Consider the following 26,100-nt stretch of genomic DNA (forward strand, 5'->3'; position numbering starts at 1 on the left):
TGGAAAGATGGCTCAGAGGTTAAGAGCTGTGGCCCTGAGTTCAATTCCCAGCAAACATATGGTGGCTTACAACTACCTATAAAGATATCTGGTGCCCTCTTCTGGTATACAGCTACACGTGCAGGCAGAACACCGTATACGTAATAAATCTTTTTTAAAAAAAAGAATGTACCTGATAACATCTTACAAAAAGACAATAATGCAGATTTTGTCATAATCCCCAAAATAATCCTTTTTAAAAGTTATATAAATAGTGCTGACAAGATAGCTCAGCAGTTAAAAGCCTGTACACCAAAGCCTAACAACCTCAGTTTAATCCCCAGACCGACATGGTGGGAGGAGAGAATCAAGTTGTCCTCTGACCTCCACATGTACACTATGGTACGTGTATGCCAAAACACATCCATACATGCATACACACACAATAAATAAATTTAAAACATTTTAAAGCTCATGTAAAAAGTACATTCAGTTGGAATGTCCACAGATGGGAAATAAAATATATCCCTTGAACCAAAAGACCAATTTGTGTTAATACATACTTTCTCATGTTTACAGTAACATAAAGAATATATATATATATATATTTATATATATATTATAAATATATATATATATATATATATATTATAATATATATATATATTTATAAAGAATATAAATCTTATGAATTATAAATTTTATTAAGTATCAATTTTAAAACATTGTTAAGGTATCTTTTTCTAAATAATCTATCATTCTGCTAAAATATCATTTTCTACATAGAAGATTAAAATTAATCTTTGAGAAATACTGTAAAATAAAGTCATAAATAAGCTAAGATTAGACTACACCTGATCTCTTATATTCAACAGTTTATTATTGGGTATTTAGTAAATATATGACTGAGGAGAAATAAATGAATGTAAAATTGTAATTAATATGCTTTTAAAGGAAACTGATCTTGACCAATGCCAAGCTAGCAGGATAACTCAGTTATAAAATCATATATTTAAAATGTAAACTTTGTTGCAATCATATGCTGAGGCTATATCTACAACCAGCTTATGCTAAATAGGTTTTCCAAAATAAACAGAGAACCAAACCATACAAAATGATGGCAAAAATGGAAGCTTTTTCCATATGCTGTCTTTCTGTTGTCTATATGTATGACCTTTCTTAGTTCTTCAAAATACAGTCAAGATTAAGCCTAGTAACCAAATACTTTTCAAAGCTTTGACTTTTTATTTCTAACATATATACTTTTAAAACATGTTACTGTAAAATTTATATATGAAATTTGGGTATTAGCATAAATTCAGAGATAATAGAATGGGGATACATGTTTTCAATTCTTTGAAGCATTCAGAGTTACAACTTATATGTTTGCATACGTAATTTTCTAGTATTTGGAAAAGTATCTTACATACAAAAGTAAATGGTACATGTTTGCTCAGTGGTTTCAAAGAAAGAGGGAATGGAAGCAAGAAAACTTTTCAAGAAAGAGCTTGGTATTCTTTGTAGAAGGAAGAGGCTTCCAGCTTCCCCATATTTAAGAAAGCTATGTACAGCAGTATTAATGATCGGTGGGGGAAAGATAGTCCTTTGATTCTAATCAACAGATGAATTATGTTTCTCTTCCAAATATTTCATCATTATATGTAACAATCTATTCTTCATACATGGGAGTGCATTTGGTTTAATAAATTTCAGTAATTTTGGTTAAAAATTATATCCTTGCTCTCAAACCTATTAACAGTAGTAAACCTCTGGAACAGAATGCTATATGTATGTTTATATACCATAGTTCAACTTTTACACTTACCTTACCATATGCTGCTGTATTTAATATGGGTCAAAACTAATTTTAAAAATTATTTTAATTCGCATTTGTTATCTTTGTAGGGATCACTGTTACTTTTATTATTGAAATCAACGCTAGTTCATATTTAGTCTTTATAAATAAGTTATGTATAAATATACATAGTCTATATACAGTATAGAGAATATTAATATAATTATCATCAATGTCAGTTAATATATAAAGCCTACTGACCAATAACTCTTTCATTAAAGTAAACCTAAAACATCATAATTCAAGTAAACCTAAAATGTTATAATTCAAAAGAGTTAAAAGCCTAGGATAAGTTCTAAGAATAGATACAAAGACAATTCATCTTAGAGTTAAGTTCTTAGAAGCAGAAATCATATTTATAGAATTGGGTAGTCCTTTCTTTTCTATAAAATTTAGCTCCTTGGGAGTAAATTAAGATAGCATAATTTGACATTAAGATAAATTTTGCATTGAGATGTTATGGTAAATTAAGAAAAAATTGACACATGTTCTATTACAAATATATACTTTAAATGTAAGATGTCAGTAAGATGTTGGGTATGGTTCTTTTTGGTTTGGCTTGTTTTTGTTTTGAGTATTGGAACTCGCTTTGTAGATGAGGCTGGCCTTAAACTCACAGAGATCTGCTTGCTTATGCCTCCCAAGTGCTTCGATTAAAAGCATGCACTAACACACCCAGCCCAGGTGTGGCTCCTATCTGCAGTTCTGGCACTCAGGAGGCTAAGGCAGGAAGATCCTTGTGGATTTGAGGTAGCCTACACTACAAAGTTAAGATACTGCCTCATAAGAATCCAACAATTAGCTAATTAATTTAAAAAAAACAAATTAAGAGGAAAAAGTTAAAATTTTATAAAGAAATAAATGACTCACAAGTTAAACAACCTACCAAAACTCATTTAAGAATTTGAACTTACGCTTGTCTTTCAGTAAATATGACATCCATACTCTGTGTTTCTCGATCATTTTGAGCTTTAAGCTGTGCAGACAGTTAACAAAGAAGTTAGTCATTAAAAGAAGGTAACTATCAAACCAAAGGTTATTCTGGTTATGAACTAAAGGAGATTATTGTAATAATGCAAAAACGTAAAAATTAGAAAAAATACAACTTTCATCTAACAAAGAATATTATCAGATAGATTAGTCCTTTATATTCACATTATAGCACACACCAAAATAATTCATTTTTCTTTAGTGATTTGTCCAATAATTAAATTTAAACCTAATTTATGTAAGAACCATTTCAAAAACATACTGTATGTTCAATAAATATTTAATTAGTCATATGCTGAATTTAGAATCAACACAATTGTGTTCCTTTTTTCTGCAGATTTTTTTTTATTTGAATTAGAAACAAGATGGTTTTACATGACAACCTCGTCCCTCCTCCCCTACCTCCTCCCCCCAACTAAAACCCTACCTATCACATATCCTTTCTGCTCCCCCTGAATGGTGAGGCCTTCCATACACAATTGTGTTCTTAAATCTTTCATGACTTCCTAAATACTCCTGACTTTATGGGCACAGACCTGAATCTAGACCTACCCCAAATAAATGACCAAATACTTTTCAAAGTTTTTGATTTTTACTTCTAGCAATAAAATTCATTTCTAAGATTGTGAAACTAAAAATAATTTATTATATTGTTTTAGAACAATTTAGAACTCTTTTTTTTAAAAAAAAAGAGGCAGGCAGGCTGATGTGGGGCACACCTTTAATCCCAGCATTTAAGATGCAGAGGTAGGCAGATCTCTGAGTTTCAGGACAGCCTGGTCTACTCCACAGTTCTAGGACAGCCAGGGCTACACAGGGAAACCCTGTCTCAGGAAAAAAAAAAAAAATGCTATTTTCACAAAATTCTTTGATCATGTAAATAAATTATAAACCATAAGATTTTGTTGTATTTTATCCAAATGTTTAAAATGAAAATAAGTTAGATATTAACATGAATACTGAACACAAATTCTCATTTACCAAAGTTAGTATTATTAACTATACCTGATATCATATCCATTCCCTTTTCTCCTTATTATAAAAACTATGAGGAGGTGCTGGAGAGATGGCTCATCAGTTAAGATCACTTGCTGCTCTTCTAGAAGACTTGTGTTCATTTTCCAGCACCTATGTGGAGGCTCACAACTGTTTGTTACTCTAGTCCTAGGCAATTTGATGCCTTCTTCTGGCCTCTGAGGGCACAAGGCATAGACATTTATGCAGACAAAACACCCATGCACTTTAAATAATTAACTAAAAAAACTATACAAAGATTTTAAAGATATTATTTTCATTGAGTTTTAATTCCATTTGTAAAAAAATTAAAACCTAAAAATCATTTTTTTAAAAAAAAGAAGTTATAAACAAAAATATTGTTAACTAATATATATAAGTTAACAATATTTTTGTTAATAACAAAATGGAGAGATAGCTCAGAGGTTAAGAGCACTGACTGCTCTTCCAGAGGTCCTGAGTTCAATTCCCAGCAACCACATGGTGGCTCACAACCATCCATTATGAGATCTGGTGTGCAGATATACATGGAAGCAGAATGTTGTATATATAATAAATAAATAAAATCTTTTTAAAAAAATCTACTCCAACAGCAACAGGGATATAAAAGAGCAATGAAAAGTACTGAACCATAATTGTGCTAATTATGATATTTATATCCATTAGGTTTTATCAAACCATTTCTAGATAAATGCTTTATTTTAGAGGATATGATTTATACACAATTATTACCTATATTTATATATTTTCTTACCATGTTGTAGTCATTCATTACTTCTTCCATTTCAGTATTGGTATTGAGTTTATCTACCAACTAAAAGCAAAAAATATAACAAAAAGCACCATTTTGTTAGCCTTAATTTTCTAGGTAAGTCTTAAAATACATACTTGATTTCATAAACAGCTAGTCATCTCAGTGTTAGTATACAACCAAGTGTCTTACTTCAAGAAAAAGTAGTGAGCTACAGTGGAAAAAAACATTGAAAAACTAACCATACTCTTCATTTGGCCAATAAGTAAACTAAATTTTTGATGTGGAAAAGTGAGAAGTGATGAAGGGGAAATGAAAAAAGCAATACAATTTCTGTATAATTTCTGTATTTTTTTATACTTCCAATTTCTTCACAAGAAACATATATACAGTTGTGTATTATTTGATATTTAAAATACATTTTTAAGTGGCAAGAGCATAAAAACAAAACATCAAGAGAAATTCTCTGAAAAAAGAGGCAATACCATGTTGTAGTCTGCTAGTTGTCCTTGAAAGTCTTTAATTTCAACAGCTAATGTCTCAGCTCTATAAACAAAAGCAAATGCATTCATAAATACATAAGCAGATCAAAATTAAAACCCTTATGGGTGGTGTCATATTTAATAAATTGTGTTCACAATACTGAATAAATATTGAATTGATACTCAGTGGTATGAATTCCTAGTAAAGATCTTGCATATTTTAACTGCAAAATCACTCACCTCTTTTCATATGACAAATACACTGAATTTTCTTGGTTGTACATTTCTATTTCTTTCTGAAGTTTATTAATTTCAGTTGTAAGTTCACTTATTTTGCTCCTAAGTGAAAAGAAAGAAGAAATTTAGGAATGCTTCTAACTCAGAGAAGACTATTAGTTAAACAAAATAAACTTTTCATAAATGTGTAACAATATATATGGTTTTATCAAATTGGTTTAAAAAGAATAGTTCCAGGGGTTTGTGTGACTAAGAATGGTTGATGGGGGATGTCCTTCTGTATGCTGCAAATATATGTTTCTTTTATTGGTTGTTGAATAAAGCTGTTTTGGCCAATGGACAGGTAAGCCATAGCCAGGCAGGGAGTATAGGCAGAACTACCAGACTATGAGAATTCTGGGAAGAGGAATGCAGAGAGCGAGTTGTGAGAGAGACACCATGTAGTTACCAGGAAAGTAGGAAACCTGGGCATTCTCCGGTAAGCCAAGACCACATGGAAATACACAGACTAATAGAAATGGGTTAATAATTAAGAAAGAGCTAGCCAATAAGAAGCCTGAGCCATAGGCTAAACAGTTAATAAATAATATGAGCCTCTGTGTATTTATTTGGGACTAAAAAGGGCTGAGGGACCCAGTGCAACAGAAACTTCCGTCTACAAATGGTGACTATCTCATCTTATTCCACTGAACAAATGAGTAAAATTAAATGAAATAGGCCAGACATTGTAGTACACACTTTTGATCCCAAATGACAGGGTAGGTAGAGGCAGGAAGATCAATACAAGTTTGAGGACAGCCTAGTTTATACAGTGAGTTCCAAATCAGCTAGTGATACAGAGTAGGGTACTGTCGCAAAAAAAACAGAAGCAAAACCAAAACCAAACAAAGGAAAATGAAGATACATCACTAGGACATCTGAGGAGAGAAAGTTATTAGGTAAAGAATAATTAACACAGCTTAGTAGGCAAGACCAGGGTTCAGTTCCTAGCATCCACATGGCAACTCGTAACTATCAGAACTCCAGTGGATCCAAGGCCCTTTTCTGACTTCCACAGGCAAAGAGCACAGATGTGCTGCAATACATACATACATGTATAACATTCATAAACAGAAAATTAAAATAACATATTTCTTTTAAAGTTCTTCATGTAAGAGACCTTATTAAAAGGCCTGAAGCCAGACATGGTGGTGCACACCTTTAATCCCAGCACTCAAAAGGCAGAGGCAGGTTGATCTCTGTGAGTTGAGTCCAGCCTGGTCTACATAATGAGTTCCAGGACAGCCAGGGCTACACAGTGATACCCCAACTCAAAATAATTACAAAAAAAAGGAGGAGCTTATAAATTAGTTAAAATCAGGGCAAGCATATATCAAATGACTAAATATAAACTTACATAAAGCTCTGGGATGATTAAAGTATAAATAAGTAAATAAACTAACACTTCTTTCCTTCTTATCAGTACAACCAGTGATAATTCAATTATATGAATAATATATTTAGAATAATATAAAAAGCATAAAAGATTATTAACTTCATGAAAAAAGCAAACTTCATGATATGATTTGAATGTCTGTGTTCCATCTAAAATTCACATTGAAACTTTCCAGGCAGTAGTGGTGCACACCTTTAATCCCAGCACTCAGAAGACAGAGACAGATGGATGGATCTCTGTGAGTTAGAAGCCAGCCTGGTCTACATATGAGTTCCAGTTCCATATGTAGAGAGACCTTGTCTCAACCCGCCCTCTCCACCCGCCTCCCTCCAAAGGCCATTTCATGAATGCTGGTGCCTTACAAAAGGGCTGGGAAGAGCAATGTGGGTCCGGCTTTCCTCGTCCATGACATAAAGATAAGAAGGTGCCACCTGTAAGGAACAGGCCCTAACCAGACACCAGAGCTCCTAGTGCCTTGATCACAAGACTTCGCAACTTCTGTAATTATAAGAAATAAAGTCTTGTAATGTATAAACTTAACCAGTCTCGGGTATTTTATTACAGCAGTACATACAGACTGAGACAAAATATACAGCTTACATACACAAAACTACATAAAACCATAAACTCTCAGCCTAGTGCTGAGAACACAGTTTAGTTGATAAAGTATTTGCCTTGCAAGCACAAGGACCTGAGTCCAATCCCCAGAACCTATATAAAGCAGCTGGGTTTGGTGGTCCATGCTTGTAATCCCAGCCCTGGGGAAGCATGAACAGAAGGCTCACTGAGGTTCAAGAGTCAGCAGCCCAGCCTACTTAAGAAACTCCAGGGCAGCAAAGAGATCATGTCTCAAAAACAGGTGGACAGCATCTGAAAAGTGACACCCAAGGTAGTCCTTCAGCATCCACATGCTCCCACAACAGCTGTATGACTATTTACCCACATGTGGGCACAGGAATACATGAGTACATGCACCTCCTTGTAACAAATTTCAGTCTAATTGTATTATATTATACAGTATAGTCTACTAGCCAGAAATTATGTTCAAATATAAAATTATTCTTAGAACTCAAAAAGTAACTAATTATTGAAATAAATACAACTAAAACTCCAAAGTCATGCATAAAAAACATTTACTTTACATACCTAAGAAGTCCAAGATAGTAAGATTTGTCTAAAATTTGCCTCTGGGGACCTAAAAAAGTTTTTAATGTGAATATTAATGCTCTGTTATAAAATGACCAAAGTAACAAATCCAAAGCACAAACACCATTACATGCCACGGCTCTTAGCCATTCCTCATAAATGCCTCAATACATCATGAAGAACCAATGAAAATGAGTATCCTAGAATCATGACATAAAGGAAGCTGAGTTTAGACCACAAGGATCGTACTAAATGTGAGGCTGTTAAGAAACAAGACTCTGGTCTGAAGAACTGGCTCAGTGTTAACAGCACATACTGTTTTTCCAGAGGACCCAAGTTCAATTATCAGCACCCACACTGGGCAGCTAGCTCACAACCGCCAGTAACTCCAACTCCAGGGAATCTGAAAGCTTCTGCTGGCTTGCTCACTGCACTTATGTGCACAGATCCGCACACAGATACACACACATGCATATATAATTTGAAAAATAGTAATACAGTATTTTTAAGAGAAACTAGACACTACAGGACAGACTAACTAGGTAGAAACTAGACCTATGGAAGCCTAGAACAGAGCAGTACAAAAGGACTTTTTAAGAAATCCTATTTCAAGCCAGGCGTTGGTTAATCCCAGCACTCGGGAGGCAGAGGCAGGCGGATCTCTGTGAGTTCGAGGCCAGCCTGGTCTCCAGAGCCAGTGCCAGGATAGGCTCCAAAGCTACACAGAGAAATCCTGTCTCAAACCCCCCCCCAAAAAAAAAAATCCTATTTCATTATCATTAGATTGTATGATATATGTGTGGGGGGTACATATGCCATAGCACACATGTGAAGGTCAGGGACATAGTAATTTAGACTTATTTTTTGTATTATTAATAATAATTAAGCAAACATTTCTAAATAATCAACAGCTTTTCTACTTAGTAAGCAATATGGTATAAAAAAATTAAGTATCCTGAAAGGAATAACATACTATTAAAGTACAGTGGTTAGGAATGGCAAGATGGCTCAGTGGGTAAATGCGCTTGCCACACAAGCCTGACAACTAAGTTTGATCCTGGTAACCCAAAGTAAGAGAGAACCAACTCCAGAAAGTTATCATCTGACTTTCAAACATGCACTGGCGCACACATGTGTCTCTTCAACCCCCCCATACACGCACGCACGCACGCACGCGATAATAATAAAATTAAATAATAAACATACAGTTCTCCTTCATTATCTAAAGGGAATTGATTTCAGGACTGCAACTGACACTGAAATCCAAGTCTCCAACAAAGCTCTGCAGTACTTTCACATAATGTATGTACATTATCTCACACTACTTAAAACCATCCAGATGACTTCCTGCTATGGAACAATCTTTGTACACTGTGGATGTGCACTGCTACCACTGGTTATTAGTAGGGAGCTGACTGGCCTATAGCTGGGCAGGAAGAGAGTGGGTGGAGACCCAGAGTAGGATGACACTGGGAAGAAGAAGAGCAGAGTCTGAGGAGTCACAAGCCAGATGCAGAGGAAGCAGTATGTGTAGAAAATGATGCTGTGGGGTGATCTTTCTGTATGCTGTGAATATGTACTCCTCTCATTGGTTAATAAGAAAAGCTGCTTGACCAATAGACAGGCAGGATAAGGTTAGGTGGAACAATCAAACTGAGAACTCAGATGAGGAGCGGGAAAGTCAATAGAGATGCCAGCCAGCTGCCGAACAAGCAGGTGACATAGAAAATGAGGGAACAACTGGTCAAATCATCTGTATTGACCCAAACATATAAGTGCAAAATGTGTACCACATGATTCTTATTGAGTGTATCCTGGAAGGCTTCATAGTCTATTGACCTGAGATACAGAAAAGGGTTTCGCTGGAAATGCATTCTGAAACAAATTTGAGAGATGTCAAATTAATTTATTTTTATTTTGGTTTCCTTTTTTTTGAGAGAGAGAGAGAGAGAGAGAGAGAGAGAGAGAGAGAGAGAGAGAGAGAGAGAGTCTCTCTGTTTTGTAGCACTAGCTGTCCTAGAGCTCACAGTGTAGACTAGACTGGCTTTGAACTCTCAGTGCTGGCACTAAACTCATGTGCCACTAAACAGGACCAATAGCACATATGTCCATATGTTTTCTCCAAAGTCCTTTAGTTTTAAGATAAGCTGAGAACTAGATGCAATAATCATATAAAGTAGCTTAGAAGCAGATTGGAAAGCAAGGAACATGTCCAGTATCGGCCATAGACCTTCTCATACCCAACTCTCAGCATTTTAGACTCACTAGAAAGTTCTTCATAAAATGATCAGGACATCAGTAGTTTTGGGGAAAAAATCCTACACTTTATTTATTTGTCTTTCTACTTATACTGAATGAGAGATTTGATATTTGGTCCTTTTCTTTCTTAAATTATGAGAGTTGATATTTTATTTAATGGGTCAAAATATGTAACATACCACAGTTAACTGGAAATTCACAAGATCCAAGGTTACAGATTTATTTGGTGAGAAGCAATTGCCATGTATTTTTAACTATTTGAGATTTATTTTTCTCACCCATCTAATAAATATTTCCTTTATGTTGGGTAGCAATCATTTGAACTTACTTAGGCAAAATGGGCAACATTTTTCTTTTTTCTTAATTGAATAGATTTTAGATGTAGTGTTGGTTGTTCCTAAATGTTACTTAAATCACTTGATGAATCAAATAAAGTTACTTCCATTTTCATGAAAAAAAAAAAGAAAAGAAAATGAGGGAACAAGCCTTGAGCCATGTGGCAAAACATAAATAGAAATATGTTAATTTAAATGTAAGAGTTAGCTAGTAATAAGCCTGAGCTATTGGTTGAGCATTAATAATTAATATAAGCCTCTGAGAGATTATTTAGAAGCAGCCTTGGGACAGGGTGGGACATAGAAACCTCTGATTACAAAATGAGGTAACAAGCCATGAGCCACAGCGGAGCATTTATAATTAATATTAAGTCTCTGTGTGGTTATTTGGGAGCAGGCTGGTGGGACAGAGCTAACTGGTGGTCCAATGAAAAACTCTACCTACAACTTACAATGTCTTAACATTATATAGTTATATCATTATTGCTATATTTATATTATAATTTATCTTAACATTAACTTTATACTTCAGAAGTATCTTTAGCTGTCAGAAATCATTAGTCACAAGAAAAAAAAAAAAAACCTAAAAATTTTAATCATGATTTGGTTTATACATAACACTGATCATATTTCTGAAACAAGTACAGTGTAATAGGTGTTAGGGATATGACTTAGTGGTAGGACATTTGCCTAGCACACACAAGGTCCTAGGTTCAATCTCTGGTATCATACCAAAAAGAACTTACAAAACAAATTTAAGCCACGTGTGGTAATACCAACACTTGAGAGAGATGAGATAGGATGATAGAAGTTCAAGATTATCATCAGTTGCATGGTGAATGTAAGGCCACTGTTTTTGAAACTGTCTCTAAAATAAATAAATTAAAAAAAATGCATTATGACTTAGAGAGGAGCATGTCAATCTCATTTTTTTCTTAATCATTATAATGGGAAAAAAGGGGAATTTTTTAACTCCGAATAAATGTTTTCAATAGTATTTTAAAGTTTTTATTACATTAAAAATTTTAATTGTGTGTGCCCTGGCACATGTGTGTGGAAGTGAGAGTACAGTGTGCGAGAGTTGGTTCTCTCCTTCCATCATGTCAGTCCTGGAGATGAAACTCAATCAAGCCTGGCATCAGGAGCCATCTCACTGGCCGACTAAGTACCATTCTAAAGTAAAAGCTATCAAAAAGATTTTCAAAATACTTTTATGTATATATATAATGTATGTATATGTAGATGTATATATATGCATATAGCTTTCTAGTTCACATGTATTCTATTATTTCACAATAATTTTATAAGTCAAAGAATAAGAACTACATGCTACATTCTTCATTTATTAAGATGTGCTGTAATAGTTTGGGAACAAAATATATTCATCTTCATAAAAAAAAATACCTTTCATCCCAGTTTTCATTCCACTCAAACCTTGTTGGGTTACAGGACGATCAGCAACTTTGATCTGAGATGACAAAACTCCACCAGTCCCTAAGGGACCGCCTCGAGAACCTGGTCTTGCTGTTGCTGGTGGCATCTAAATGACAAGCAAAATTTGACTTTTATTAAACTAGGAAAAAAAAAAGTACATATATATCTACTAACATAAGATTATAAAGAGAATTTTTCTAAAAATTAAAACTCTATGCAATTTATAAGTTCAAGGCCTATTTGAACTACAAACCAAAAGAAGAAAAAAAACCCTAAAAAATAAAAAAGTAGGGCCAGTTAGATGAGGTTGCTTACTGACAAACCTTATGATCTAAGTTAGATTCCTGGGCCCCACACAGAAGAGAACTGCCTCCCACTGGTTTTCTTCTGACTTTCTCATGGGTACCACAGCATGTGCTCCCCACTTTCCCACCCAGATAAATAAATGTAAGAAAAAATCTCAAAGTATCATTATTTCTCCGTAATGATGTGACAGTTGCTTTTCTCCTTTATAGAATCTGGTGTTTTAAATATTATTATAGTGAGTATATATTTTCTTAAAAATTAGGAAAAAAATTTTCATTTTGAAAAAAAAAAGCACTATTACATATCCTGAGGAAAGTCCACAACTTTCTTCTTGTCAACTATACAGCACATAAGTCATGGGAAATTTTAAAAGGCAATGTAAAACCATTCCAAAATCCCTTTGTATCTTGTATCTTTTTTATCCTTTTTCTTTTATTTCTCTCTCTGCCAAGAACTAACGTACAGTAGAAGATTAAATATGGGGTAAAAATAATAGACTATTAAATTTTTTGCCATTTACTTTTTTGTTTTTATTTCTGTTAGCTGGTAGCCTTTAACACTATCAAACAACCCAGTTTTTAAGTGACTCAGAGAATTACTTGCAAACTATTTAGCTACATTGCCAACATCAGTACACATTCCAGAGAAACAGTGGCAATTCAAATAAAAGTTGAGGGTTACCCACAGTGGTTTCTTGGAGAGACTGAGAAGTCTTTGCTTTGGTAACTTTCTAAACAATTCTTTCTTCTGCTTTATGCAGGCAGACTTAGGAAAACTACTTAAATCACCTGTACTTCTCATTTACCAGATGAAGTATAAAGTGTGAGTACATGTATTCATTTGGAAGAATATTCAAAAATGAATTACTGAAAGAGACAAAAAATAGAGTATTACCCTGATTTTAAATCTGACCACAACATACATACACATATGTGTTTTTGTGTCTGTAAATGCACAGAAAAGTCTTATAAGATACATACCAATGCCCAGAATAGGCAGAAGCTCTCAAAATCAGCCACTGTTTGTATTACAGTGAATATCATTCACTTTAAAACCATAGACATCACACAGGTAAAGTGCATGGCAGATAGGAGTTGGCCAATAATGTCAGATTACTTTTGCAAATATTTAATTAACAAGCATCAAAAGAATCAATTATTAATAGAACAAGAGAAAAATCATTTCCATCTTAGGTTATAGAGATATAATACTATTATCTGAAACTCTAGGAAAATCATACAAGTTTAAGAAAGTATGACTATCATTTATTCCCTTAAAAAAAAAAAAGTGCTGTCCTTTAAACACAGGACTCAGTAGTACACTTCTTCTACAATTGGCCTATTGTTGGAGCTTGAATAGCAGCACTATGTACTTTCTCAGTTACTCAAAACCATATGTATGAATAACAGAAAATACTATATCAGAGAAAAGGGTTTTGCTGTTATTTGTTTTTTGAGACACCTATTGCTACTGTTGCAGACTGGTCTGGGTAGGATCTTGCTATTACCCCAGGCTGACTTGGAAATATGTAGCCCAATCTGGCTTTGAATTCATGGTTCTACTGCTTCTGCCTCCAGAGGGCTAGGATTACAGGGATGCCACCATTCCTAGCCTACAGTTTCATTTCTATCAACATGTAAATGTGTATTACTGTGTTAAATTGATATTATATTGCTTTTTTAAAATAATATACTACAAAAAAGTTTTCTCAAATATAATTTAAAATAATTTTAATAATAGCCAGACACATTTTTAATAGCAGACTTTTTTTTTTTTTTTTTTTTTTTTTTTTGGTTTTTTGAGATAGGGTTTCTCTGTGGCTTTGGAGGCTGTCCTGGAACTAGCTCTTGTAGACCAGGCTGGTCTCGAACTCACAGATATCCGCCTGCCTCTGCCTCCCGAGTGCTGTGATTAAAGGCATGCGCCACAAACGTCCGGCCTTAATAGCAGACCATTTGTAATAACAGACATAATTTATTTAAGATTTGTTTATGGGGTAGAAAGATGGCTCAGTGGTTAAGAGCAATTGTTGCTCTTCCAGAAGACTGCCAATTCCTTCCCCAGGACTATATGAGAGGCTCACAACTATAGCTGGAAGAAATCAGACACCTTCTTCTGGCCTCCATTGGTGTATGGAGGCCACTACACTTACATGCACAGGCCCATAGTCACAAATGCCTATAGACACAGAATTAAAAATAAAGCTTTAAAAATGCTTAAAATGAGAGCGGTGGTGGCGCACGCCTTTAATCCCAACATTCGGGAGGCAGAGGCAGTTGGATCTCTGTGAGTTTGAGGCCAGCCTGGTTTACAAAGCTACAAAGAGAACCCCTGTCTTGAAACCACCCCCCAAAATAAATAAAATAAAAATGTTTAAAATGTCATTCAATCTGTTCCAATTTTTATTATTATAATAATGAAAATATAATAACCTCTGCAGTTACAATTTTTTCTTAGAATGATCACTTTATAAACTTTGTACTTTTTCAAATATGGTATTTCTCTTACTGACTATGCTGACATGCCATTATCTTAATAGTTACTAAATATTTTTTCTCATTTTCTGTGATAATCAAAATAATTTCACTTATACCATTCACATATTTATATTTGGCTATTATTATGCCTTTCCTCCTTTTTGTTTTTACCATTCAGAAAGATTTTGAGCCCAATTTTATAATGCTATTATGCTATTATTCCCCAGTATCCCCCCCCAAAAAAAACTACCTCATGGAGTGTACTTGAACATGAGTTTATAGCTTTAATCTAGAAGAAACTCACACAAATTAGTAAAATTTGTTTTTTCATTTTAAAATTCTGAATACTGGACTGGGCAGTGGTGGCTCACACCTTTAATCTCAGCACCTTCAGGAGGCAGAGGCAGATGGATCTGGTCTACAGAGTGAGTTCCAGGACAGCCAGAGCTACACAGAGAACCCTGTCTCAAAAAAAAAAAAAAAACAAGAAAAGATTCTGAATAATAATGTGTGTGGTGGCACAATCTGTAATCATAGCTAGCCCTAAGACGACTGAGGCAATAAAGTTGTGAGTTCAAGACTAGCCCAAGCTATATTAGGAAGATTTGTCTCAATTTTTTACATGTACAAAAAACCATTCTCGCTTGTCATTTCGTTTTTTATGGTACTTTAAATTTTGTAAGTTCAAATATAAAAATTAAAAATATTTTCAAGTACTTGGTTTTTCTACCATTATTAGAAAGTCCTCAGACTTTATCAAGTTTATATTAATTATATATTTTTTTTCCTCCACCAGTTATAAACTCTCTAAAATACCAAGTCTCTACACTCTTTACAAGTCTCATAAATGACGAGGGACAAAAAACTTGCTTTAAGAAGTAATTTATTAGGTTTGGGGCAAGGTCTCAAGAGTATTCTATGTATTTTTCAACTAAACTGAAAAGCCTCATTACTAAAAAAATTCTTAGAAAAAAATTGAAGAGCGCATGCGTGCGCTGGCTCGCGCCTTTTTCCTCTCTGGCCGGCTAAAGGCAAAATGGGCCACCAGCAGCTCTACTGGAGTCACCCGCGCGGAAGTTCGTTAGTTCGAAAGTTCGGCCAGGGCCCTGGCTCTTGCCATATCTGCTCTAACTGCCACGGTCTAATCCGAAAATACGGGCTGAACATGTGCCGTCAGTACTCGAAGGACATCGGCTTCATCAAGTTGGACTAAGCAACCTTGAATGGATTATTCAAGACTGTCTACCCAGAGAAATAGATCATGCTAGTCTTTGTACACAAAGAATAAAAAAATGGAGACCTTCAAAAAAAATTCTTACAAATGCTTGGATCTGGTTTTAATCTATTTTATCTCATTTGTTTCTTACTCTAAAACACTACAATTTTAACTATAATAATAGCTTTACCTTGCCTAATAAATACAAGGCCCTGTGTTTGATCCCGGCACCACAAAAAGTAAATGGTGACCCATTTTGCCTTCAGCCGGCCAGAGAGGAAAAACGAGCGAGCCAGCGCACGCATGCGCTCTTCAATTTTTTTCTAAGAATTTTTTTAGTAATGAGGTTTTTCAGTTTAGTTGAAAAATACATAGAATACTCTTGAGACCTTGCCCCAAACCTAATTACTGCAGCTTTAAAATATATTTATGGGAACCACTAAACATAATTCCTTGATTATGGTCTTATTCTCTTCCACATTGTATTTTTACATATTTTAAACCATTTTTCATACAATTAATATTGTTTACAGAATAAAGGAACAACAAAATAAAATCTGTCATTGCATAGATTCCCAACTTACTGCAGTTGCCACTCGAACATTTCCAGATGGGGGTCTTATTCCAGAAGGAGGCCTTCCTGCTAACCCTATTCCACCCCGAGAAATAGGGCGAGGGCCTGAAGATTTGTGGTTACTGGCCATTGTTCACTTTAATCACTGTTTGGAAACAAAAATATAATTCATTTTTTTCTTTGAGGTCTCATACACCAAAATACTAGTAACTTGTTACACCCTTCCTTCAAATACTTAGTTCATAATGAGTTTTCATTCCCAAATACTACAAGGCTAAATTGGCTTTAATTTTATTCACATTTTACTTTAATATTCTACTTAAACTATGGGATTGGGGCTAGTGAAATGGCTCATTGGGTAAAAGCACTTGTCATGTAAGCCTGGAGACATGAGTTCCATCCCTGGAAACCTCGTAAAGTTGGAAGAAGAGACTGACTCTACAAACTCCCCCATGTACACTGTAGTATGAACATCCACCACCACAATGCATCATGCACTTACACATACAATAATGGTAAATGATTAAAATATGTAAGCAAACAAGGAATAAATGAGATTACAATATTCCTTCCTCAATTTCCCATCTCAGCAAAGGCAAGGCACTCTAATTCTTTCTTGTTGGTGTATATGATCCTTAATCATGTTTCTATCTGTTCCTATCACTCTCAGCAAATAACTCAATTTCCTAGTAATCTGAGAAAACTAAGATATAAATTCTATCACCTTTAGAGCATACAAACCAAGCTAGCCCATCCTGCTCTCCAGTATCAATAGCCACCCCGTCTCATTGAAAACTAAACTCTATTCTGATATGCCCTCTTCAACTCACCATGTATTATAGTCACATCTCCCTTGAGACATTATCTCCACTGCACTGCTGCAGCAATCTTTACAATTTACTTCTTTCACTCTATTGTCAAGTCCAATTTTTTTCCCAACCACAGAAACTAATTTATTTGTCCTGCAAACTCCTCTAACCTGTACACAAAGTCTTCCTTATGGAATCAGGCTGTGTAGAGTAGCTGATTTCCACTACCTCCTAGATTTCTGCTACTCCATTTAAATGCCCTCTGTCAATATTACAGGGATATAAATGTCATTTTTGACATTTGTGAAATCATCAGCATGACACCAGTTCTCTTTACAGGCTCCTTCATCCTCTCTCTACTTGCCTGTATACAGCAGCATTGCACACAATGCCATCCAGTCTTGTTTTCTTATACCCACATTCAGGGTTTTAGCAAACAATGAGCTAAGGATGCACGACTCCTTATCTCCTTGATACTCTTAACATCATATTTTTATATACAAAACTTAATTTCTCCACTCACAGTTAATGAAAATCTATCATTTTCCTTGGTATTACCTTCTACTCATACAAGTCAGAAACTTAGCACTTGATTTCTCCTCTTTCTCTCACTTCCAATAGCCTAGTGGTTTAATTCCTTCAAATGCTGAACACGTACTTCCCTCTCTATTTTTTTACAGGCCTGGCAGCCAGTTTAGGACCTCACTAACTCAAGTAGGTTATCGTATCAGCCTCTTAACGAATCTCCTTGTCTAATATATTGTTCATGTTGGCTTTTCAAGAATTCTTCCATGACTACTCTAGACCACCTCCACCTTCTTAGGGGTTCCTGGGGTATATATAGATATATGCATACACTACCATACATCCTGCATAACTCTGCCCAGTACCTATCACAGTAAGTGAAAGAATCTGCTTAGGTACTCCTTTCCTTTGAGAACAAGAGACAGCTCATATCTTTAAATCCAAGCATATGTCTCAGTGGCAGGCAGAAACTATGTTTTTGTATCTCTTAATCTCTTCCTATACAGAGGCATCCCAATTACAAACATTTACTAAATTTGGGCTCAGAAAGTAGTTCAGTGGTAGAGAAAATAAAAAATACTGTCAGATTAACCAATCTCCATCACCACTAAGGAAAAAAGTTGTCTTCAAGCAATAATAAATAAATGTTTGAGAAGTCATGTCTGCCTTGACTCAAATTTTTAAAAGTACACCAGGTCTGGTGGTGCATGCCTGTGATGGAAGGAAGGAAGGAAGAGAGGGAGGGAGGAACTACTATGACTGCACATAAAACACAGTTGAACTGAAGTGATTTCTTCCTACACCCCACATGGGAGAATTCTCAGCATTTCTCTTTTTTCTGTGCATCACCCCATGATCCGTCTTTATACTATTAACTTCTACAATCCTACAGTCGTCTACACTTTCCAGTTCCAACTGTAATAAGAATTCATAAATCAGTTGTCTGCAAGTCTATCATTCAAACCAGGCATCAATTCTAAATGTTCACTTGTTTACTGAAAAATTTCCATTTGGGCATTATACAATTATCTCATGTCAAAAATAAAAATGCACACCAACTTTAAAATCTTTCTATTCCAAGCATCGCCCTGCCTCTACTCGCCTATGATTTTGAACTATGCAGAGACATCAACAGCATTAATTCAAATGAAATCAAAAGTTAAATGAAGTGCCTTTTTCAAAGACAGGTTCTGTAGTCAAAACACTTTCTCAAAAGAAGTAAAGGCGCCAAGTAATTCCAGCACAATCAGTCACTGTTACTCATCTTTCCTGTTAACAAAAGGTTAACAACATAAACAATCTACTGCTTTTTAAACAAATACGGCTTTACTGTAGTGAAAACTTATGTTAGTCCCACTTGTATTAAGAGAAACGGGAGGAGGGCACAAATACACCCATATCCCGGGGGCTCTTTTACTCCTGTTCACACCATCATGGGGGAGGGCAGTATTCACAAAATCTCAGATTCCACAAGGATCAAGGACACAAATTCCACCTCGGACAGTAACCACTGAGTAACTTTGGCACACAATCCCTTTGGTTGGGGTTGTGTTTTCTCTAAAACAAAAGTGCGGCCGCCTGCCCTAAATTTGCAGAGTTGTGAAGTTCAGTCCTTACATGGAAAACATCAAGTTTTTCCTTGCTATGACTGCCATTATCCTCCCTGGGCCAACCATTCTGACTTGGGTTAAGAGAAAAGTTGCTAGGTCCCTTCCCCCTGGAACCGGCAGACAGCCTCCTCCTTCTGAGCGGTGACTTTTCTGAGGCCTCAGTGTCCCTTGGGCCTGGCTTGGAGCGTTCACTCGTAGTCCAGGCGATGAGTGGGATTTCCCAGGCCAAGCCTCCGTCCCCAAGTGAGAGACAACAGCCAAGAGCCCACGAATTCGAATTTGTTCCGAGCGAGTCAGTCGCCACGGAACGATAACCCGCGCAGGGAGAAGGCGCGGAAGCTGAGATTTCTCACCTTGCCGGGGCGAAAGCGGGGGGGGGGTACCCCGCAACACGAACCTCTGAGGAGACCCGACGAGCAGCTCCGCTCCCATAAGCACAGCCTGGGCGCCAGGCCTCAAAGCCCTGCGCGACGCCGCGTATCCCAGCAACGGCCACCGCGCGGAAAACTCCCCTCGTGATTGGCCGGCGCCCGGATCCCGGTACCTAAAACTGGACCCCGGGCTGGGGTGGGGGGTCTCGCGAGATTTGAGGCTCCCCTTTCCTCCCTGTCTTTCTCACCCTTTATTCTTTTCGCTCCATACTTCCCAGAAAGAAGTGCTATCCTTAATCTTTCCTTTACCAGAGCTCCCTTTTTACCTAAGTTTGTGAGGAAGACTATGTAATTGAGAGTGTCCTTAAGAGATTTGTTTTGCAAGGCCTTGTTTTAGGGCTGCTGGCCTCTAAATCACTATTGGAGCCCCAGGGTGACGAGTACTTTTCGATAGAACAGAACTGTTGGTAGTAGGAATTTGTTTTATGTTTGTTTGCGTAATTAAACGTTTGTCAGATATCTTGCCTTACCCAGGCCAGCTCCCCCTATAGGAAATGATAGTGACTGCACTGGCTGTGCCAGTCCTCCTTAATGGCGGGATCCGAGTTTCTTGCTTGCTAGCTACAATCTAACCCGAGGCACACACCCGAAATGTGCATGTAAACCGTTAGGAATACTTCAGGGGTCTATTTAAGCAAGGATGCTAACCCCAGCAACTATATCCAGGTTTTAAGATTGATGCTTTTTGTTTGTTTTTATCTTTAGATAGGGCCTCTCTTTGTAACCCTACCCGTCTTAGGAATTCATTATGTAGATCAGGCTGGTTGTATGTAAATCCTCTCCCAAGTTCTGGTGTTAAAGATTTGCACCACCCACTAAACTTTAATAAATTCACTTTTTCTTTTTCGTGCAAACATAGTTGCTGTGCCTTCCAGTTAACAACTTTGACATATGTAACAGTTGAAATTTTAAAGAGATTAAGTAATTTACTTTAAATCATTTGGGTAATCATCAATTTTCCCTGTCCCCGTGTCGTTTATGCGATGAGAACAATTCAGGAGTGCATCTCACTGAGTGGCCCCTCAGCTATCCTAGGGAAGGGAATCTACTTTATTTGACTTTAGTCATTTTCATTTTGTCTTTGATTGCTGTGGTGTGGTTACTGGGGATCGAAGATGGACCTCCTGGATGCTAAGCAAGCTCTGTACCACTGGGGTACACCCGCGAACCAAGATTTGTCATTTCTTTATAGGGATTTACTTACTTAGGCTTCGTCAAGTAACTGAATACTTTAAGTGTGCGTGTGTGTCAAGGTTTCTGCCTGAGGATCTCAGCTTCTTAAACTGCAAATCATAAACCCTCATGGGGTTTAATTGACGTGGTGTCCCCCCAAAATTTACAGTAGTAAACAATTTCTGAACACACAGTCAACAAAAATTAAAGAACAAATGGTAATGAATCTGGGGTGTTTGTGTCAACACTCACCCATGTTGCATCTCATGACTTCACTAAAGCTTTGGTTCTGACACACATGTGCATTTTGCTCTTCCAATACTTTCAGTGCTACCTGAAACACCTTGGCTCAGATTAAACACTATTGTATGCTATGAACTGCAGTGTTTTCACAATGTAGTTTTCTACTCTTATTAAAACATAATTAAACTTTTGGGGTATTGAAGTAGTAAGGAATACCTTTGCATTCCAAGAGAATCCAACATATATCATTTCCTTGAGCAGTGATTTTGAAAGTTGGTCTTTCATTTAATTCCATTCACCACTAGTGTAATATGAATTAGACATGACAAATCGCTGAATACATTAGCACATTGACTATAAAAAGGGTTTTGTTTCCTTGTTGGTGAGGGGCACTTTAGGACCTAAAATTGTTTCCATTTTCCTCTATTTAAAACTATATCAGATCATTCTAATATCATGCTATTTAATATGTAAACTGGATTACCATAAATATGGTATGACTGTTTTTAAAAATTAAGTCAAAGAGAAAAAACAATATCTTAATTATAAAAAATAAAAGCTCAGTACTTTTGTATCTTTATTCCTTTGTATGTAAGTACCAAATTGGTATATTATTGAATTTTATTGCACTATAATGATTGCTTTTAAAAATTGTTTTGAGTTGATGAGTTGAGCTTTTTAAAAAATACCAAATGAATTTTGGCTTGAATTAGGACAGAATTGCTAGGAGAGCCCTGAACATAGTTCTACCATTTTGTATAATGTGTTTATGCAAAGTGTTATTCTCAGCATTGATGATTATAAGATCAAAATACTGATCCACTCTGAAAAACAGTGAAATTGAAGACTCTACAAATCCTGAGTTTGGTTCCTAGCACCCTTATCCAGTGGCTCACAGCGACCTGGAACTCTACTCCAGGGGATCCAACTCCCTCTTCTGAATTCCACTGGTACTGCACACATGTGCACATAACCACATGGAGACACACACATACATAATTAATTTAAAAGAAACAAATCTTACAGCTATTCATTTGAACAGTATTTGTTACAGGAAAATTAATTATGGTAATGCTGGGGTCTCTGAATGTTCTTCTGCAGGCAGGGAAATGATCTGCATGAAGAGGAAAACTTAGTCAAGCTGGATCAAACTTCTAGAGAGTGATGCCAGGCAGATCATTGTAATGTAATATTTATTTAATGTAATGCATATTTAAACACAGTATTATTTGGAAAAAAAAGTTTCCAGGCAACAATCATTTCCAATCCCAGGGACACAATAAAGCTTACTTCGTGACTACACAGAAACTCCTTTATATAGTACATGTTACCATGAAGATAGGTTCTACAGTTTAAAGGCCTAGTGTCTGATGTGGTCTCTGACTGAGAGAGCAGTCATGAAGTACAGCAGGTCAGCAGGTCATGAAGTACATGTGACATCTCTCCTAAGGATGAGTTCTATTAACTGAGAGCTAAAGATAAAGGTCTCAGGAGGGAGAGTCCGGGATAAACATTCTGGGGGCTTTCTTTAAGGTCTGACTCTATAGATAGACAGGTCACCGGGTCATTAACAACATCTGCTCCCAGACTTCTAGGTGGAAAGCAGGTATTTTCCCCTTTGAGATGACAATCCTGCATGATTAACATTGCTGATGTCCCTAGTGATCTCTGTCCCTAACAAGGCAATCATGATAAAGTATACACAATTTGACCATATTGATGTTGTGGGGATAAACTTAGAAGCCTGGAGTTAGCATGGATGAAATTAGACTGAAGACATCTGAGAGTCACCAGATGGAAGAGGAAGGGACTACTTAGAGCTTTCCTATCTGAAAACATGACAGTGGAAATATAGAGGAAATGAGACCATCATATGGCCTTGAATTGTTACCTTGCAGAAACCACAAGGGCATATCTCTACAGGGGAACACTAGCACACTTGCTATTCTCTGGAATACCCACTGTGTATTCTCTAAAGAATCAATGTGTGTGACTCATCGACACTTTTTTTCACATCACACACCCACTTTTCTTTACTAAGTGGGGCCGAAAAGCTTTTAACCATTTGATGAATCAGCTGTTTCTTTTATTCTCTCAATCTGTGTAAAAACTGACTTCTTTTTTTCCTCTTTTTAAATTTGTATTTTGTTAGTTATTTCATTTTTGTAACAGAGCCTCTTGTAGCCCAAGCTGGCCTTGAACCCGCTATATAATTTCCTGCCTTCAACTTCCAAGTGCTGGGATTAAAAACCTGTATTATAACTATGTCCAACTTTGCTTTTGTCATGTTAATTAGTAAGATCCCAAGATACACGATGGGGTACATGGAAAAGTTCCTTGACAATATGGAAAGTTGTTCAGGATACATGGTTTAAAGAAGGTGAAGAAGTATTCACAGCTAACATGTTCTTACAGCTATATAAACAATCTTTGGGAAGCATACCAGAAAGCAATGATAATTGTTGCTTCCAAAGAACACTTCATGGCTAAGACTTGAAAATTTGCACACTATGTTTTTGGAGTTTTTGAATTTTAGTTCACACAATGTATTATGATTATGTTTTAATATCAAAGAAAATAAAGACCCTGATTGATTTTCACATTCGTTAAATGAATTCAGCAATTATTTGGACAATGTTTCCAAAGCATAAGAAAAGATATGAGTTCCTCAATGTTTTGCAAGGGAAAAAAGCTGTTAGCTGGAAGAAAGTGTCTTTGTTCTTTCTCAGCACCACAAGCTTGAAAACAGCTATTATCTGATGTAACACCACGTAAAAGAATGTCCTGAATTGTATTTGCTTGGAAAGCTCTTTAGTATTCTAAGTCAATGGTAAGTACAACACAATTTATAAGCTGTAGAGTTCAGGATGTACCCTGCTTAAGTTACTCCACATCATACTCCACATCATACAAAACAGTGGTTTTCAGGCTGGGTCCTGTGCTAAGTGACTCCATTTTATAAGACAATTTGTCCTTCTGATCTTGGCTTTTCCTCCCTCCCACATCACCAGAGCAGTCAAGAGGAACACAAAGCTGGAGTGTTTGTACTGAAAATATCATTAACCAGAGAAAACTAAATGCACATTGCAGAAAAAAGCCCGAAGTCTGCCAGCTCAGCTGGATAGACTGGTGTCACATACCCCTGTCCCTTAGAGAATCATTCACAAACTAAAATTTGTTCTTTGAGTTAGAACATACTTTGTCCCAGACTCTGTATGTTTTCCAAACTTACTGACTTTTTACAAAAGCTGCTTATAACCACTTAATATTTTCAGTAACTCCTAATTTCCTTTCCCGTTAGACATGAAAGGAGTTGGGAATATAGTTTAGTATAGTTTAGTATGTGCTTAATGTGCTCACATGAACCCTGGGTTCAATTCCTAGAATGATAAACAAAAAACTCAACACATTTATAGACATGAAGTATATCAGCATCTATCATGTGCTCATGAACCACAGAATAACTATGAATGTGTCCCAATACATTTGAAGATAGTAATGCCATACAACAATATCAAAGCATCAGACACTACTGAATCATTTAGGGGTTATGAGCATTTACACTATGTGGTTGCTTCCATGTATGCAATCCATAAACTTTTTCTCTTATTTAATGCTTTTGTCAGTTTATGACAGCAAAAAGAGCAGAGGTCATGGTCCCCTACATTCTATTACCACAATTTTATACGCATATACAGACACACCTAATGTCATTAGTAATTGTTAAGATTCCTTGTTTTCAGCTTGGTAAAAAATTTGTCCAAAGTTACCCACCTTGAGCCATACTGACCTCAACTTTATTTCCTTATCTTTTATATCAGTTTTTCTATAATGAATTTAGGGTTTTGTTGGTTTTAAGACTAGGTCTCTAAGTTCTGGCTGTCCTAAAACTCCCTATGTAGGCCAATCTGGCCTTAAACTCAGAAATTCACCTGCCTCTGCCTCCTGAGTCCAATGATTAAAGGTGTACACCATCAAGTCCAGCTGAATTTAGACTTTTAAAACAAACAACAACAAAAAACAAGTGGTATTGAAAGCATCATACTGAAAACAAAAACTATAATATGTAATTTTATGTCTATTTTTATTTATTTAGGGCTTTCTTTTTGTTTTGTTTGTTTTGTTTTGAAACAAGGTTTCTCTGTGTGGTCCTGGCTGTCCTGAAATTTGCTCTGTAGACCACTGGACTCAAACTTAAGGGATCCACCTGTCTCTGTCTCTCAATACTGAGACTAAAATTGTATACCATCAAGTCAGGTGTAGTGGCACCTGCCTTTAACCCCAGAACTCAGGAGGCAGAGGCAGGCGGACCTCTGAGAGTCTGAGGCCAGCCTGGTCTACAAATCGGGTTCAGGAAGAAGAAAAAAGTGTATGTCACCAAGCCTGGATCTCTATTGTTATTTTTTGAGACAGGGCTTCACTATGCAGACCAGATTGGTCTCAAACTCAGAGATCCACCTGCTTCTGCCTCCTGAATGAAGGGATAAAGGTGTGTGACATTCCTCCCTGCCCTGCACTGTCCTGCTCATTCCCTTGCTTCCTTTATTGCCTTATCTGGAGATTAAACTCAGGGTCTCATAAATTCAATGAAAACGCTACTACTGAGCTATACCACTAACCCAGTTTATACAAACCTAAATAGCTATAATGGATGTCTAACTCTCCCATCTATTATCTTTAAAATGAACTATTGATATTGTAGAGATTTCTCCTACATGCCCTCAGGCATGAGAGAAAGTTAATGAAAGTGGACAGTTAGAAGAAATCCCTAGTTTTTTAAACCTTTGAATCCTTAATATAAAATGTTATAATTAGAAAA

General features: G+C 36.2%; 2 protein-coding genes across 4 annotated transcripts in view; one reads left to right on the plus strand and one right to left on the minus strand.

Annotated features, from left to right (window-relative positions):
• Nucleotides 1–19,941, minus strand: part of Ift74 (intraflagellar transport 74) — a 65,769-nt gene extending 45,828 nt beyond the window's left edge. For 2 of the 3 annotated variants that reach the window (XM_027400418.2, XM_035439801.1), the window contains exons 1-8: nt 19,788–19,941; nt 16,501–16,635; nt 11,888–12,023; nt 7,890–7,938; nt 5,312–5,410; nt 5,075–5,135; nt 4,593–4,652; nt 2,749–2,810 (exon numbers count right to left, since the gene is read on the minus strand). In XM_027400418.2, coding sequence (XP_027256219.1) covers nt 2,749–2,810; nt 4,593–4,652; nt 5,075–5,135; nt 5,312–5,410; nt 7,890–7,938; nt 11,888–12,023; nt 16,501–16,620 — 587 coding nt within the window. In that variant the 5' untranslated portion in view covers nt 16,621–16,635; nt 19,788–19,941. Of the gene's footprint in view, nt 1–2,748; nt 2,811–4,592; nt 4,653–5,074; nt 5,136–5,311; nt 5,411–7,889; nt 7,939–11,887; nt 12,024–16,500; nt 16,636–19,787 lie in introns of those variants that run through there. The other variant, XM_035439802.1, reaches the window with a different exon arrangement.
• LOC100765721 (40S ribosomal protein S29-like) lies at nt 15,737–15,913 on the plus strand. The gene has a single exon (XM_035439803.1). It carries the CDS (start codon nt 15,737–15,739, stop codon nt 15,911–15,913), a length of 177 nt encoding a protein of 58 aa, XP_035295694.1.
• Nucleotides 19,942–26,100: the final 6,159 nt, after the last annotated feature.

The sequence above is a fragment of the Cricetulus griseus genome, chromosome 2 (genome assembly GCF_003668045.3).
Source record: "Cricetulus griseus strain 17A/GY chromosome 2, alternate assembly CriGri-PICRH-1.0, whole genome shotgun sequence".
NCBI lineage: Eukaryota > Metazoa > Chordata > Mammalia > Rodentia > Cricetidae > Cricetulus > Cricetulus griseus.

What these genes read in the sequence shown, in the direction of transcription:
- LOC100765721 (XM_035439803.1), top strand. Translation starts at nt 15,737, where the DNA reads ATGGGCCACCAGCAGCTCTACTGGAGTCACCCGCGCGGAAGTTCGTTA.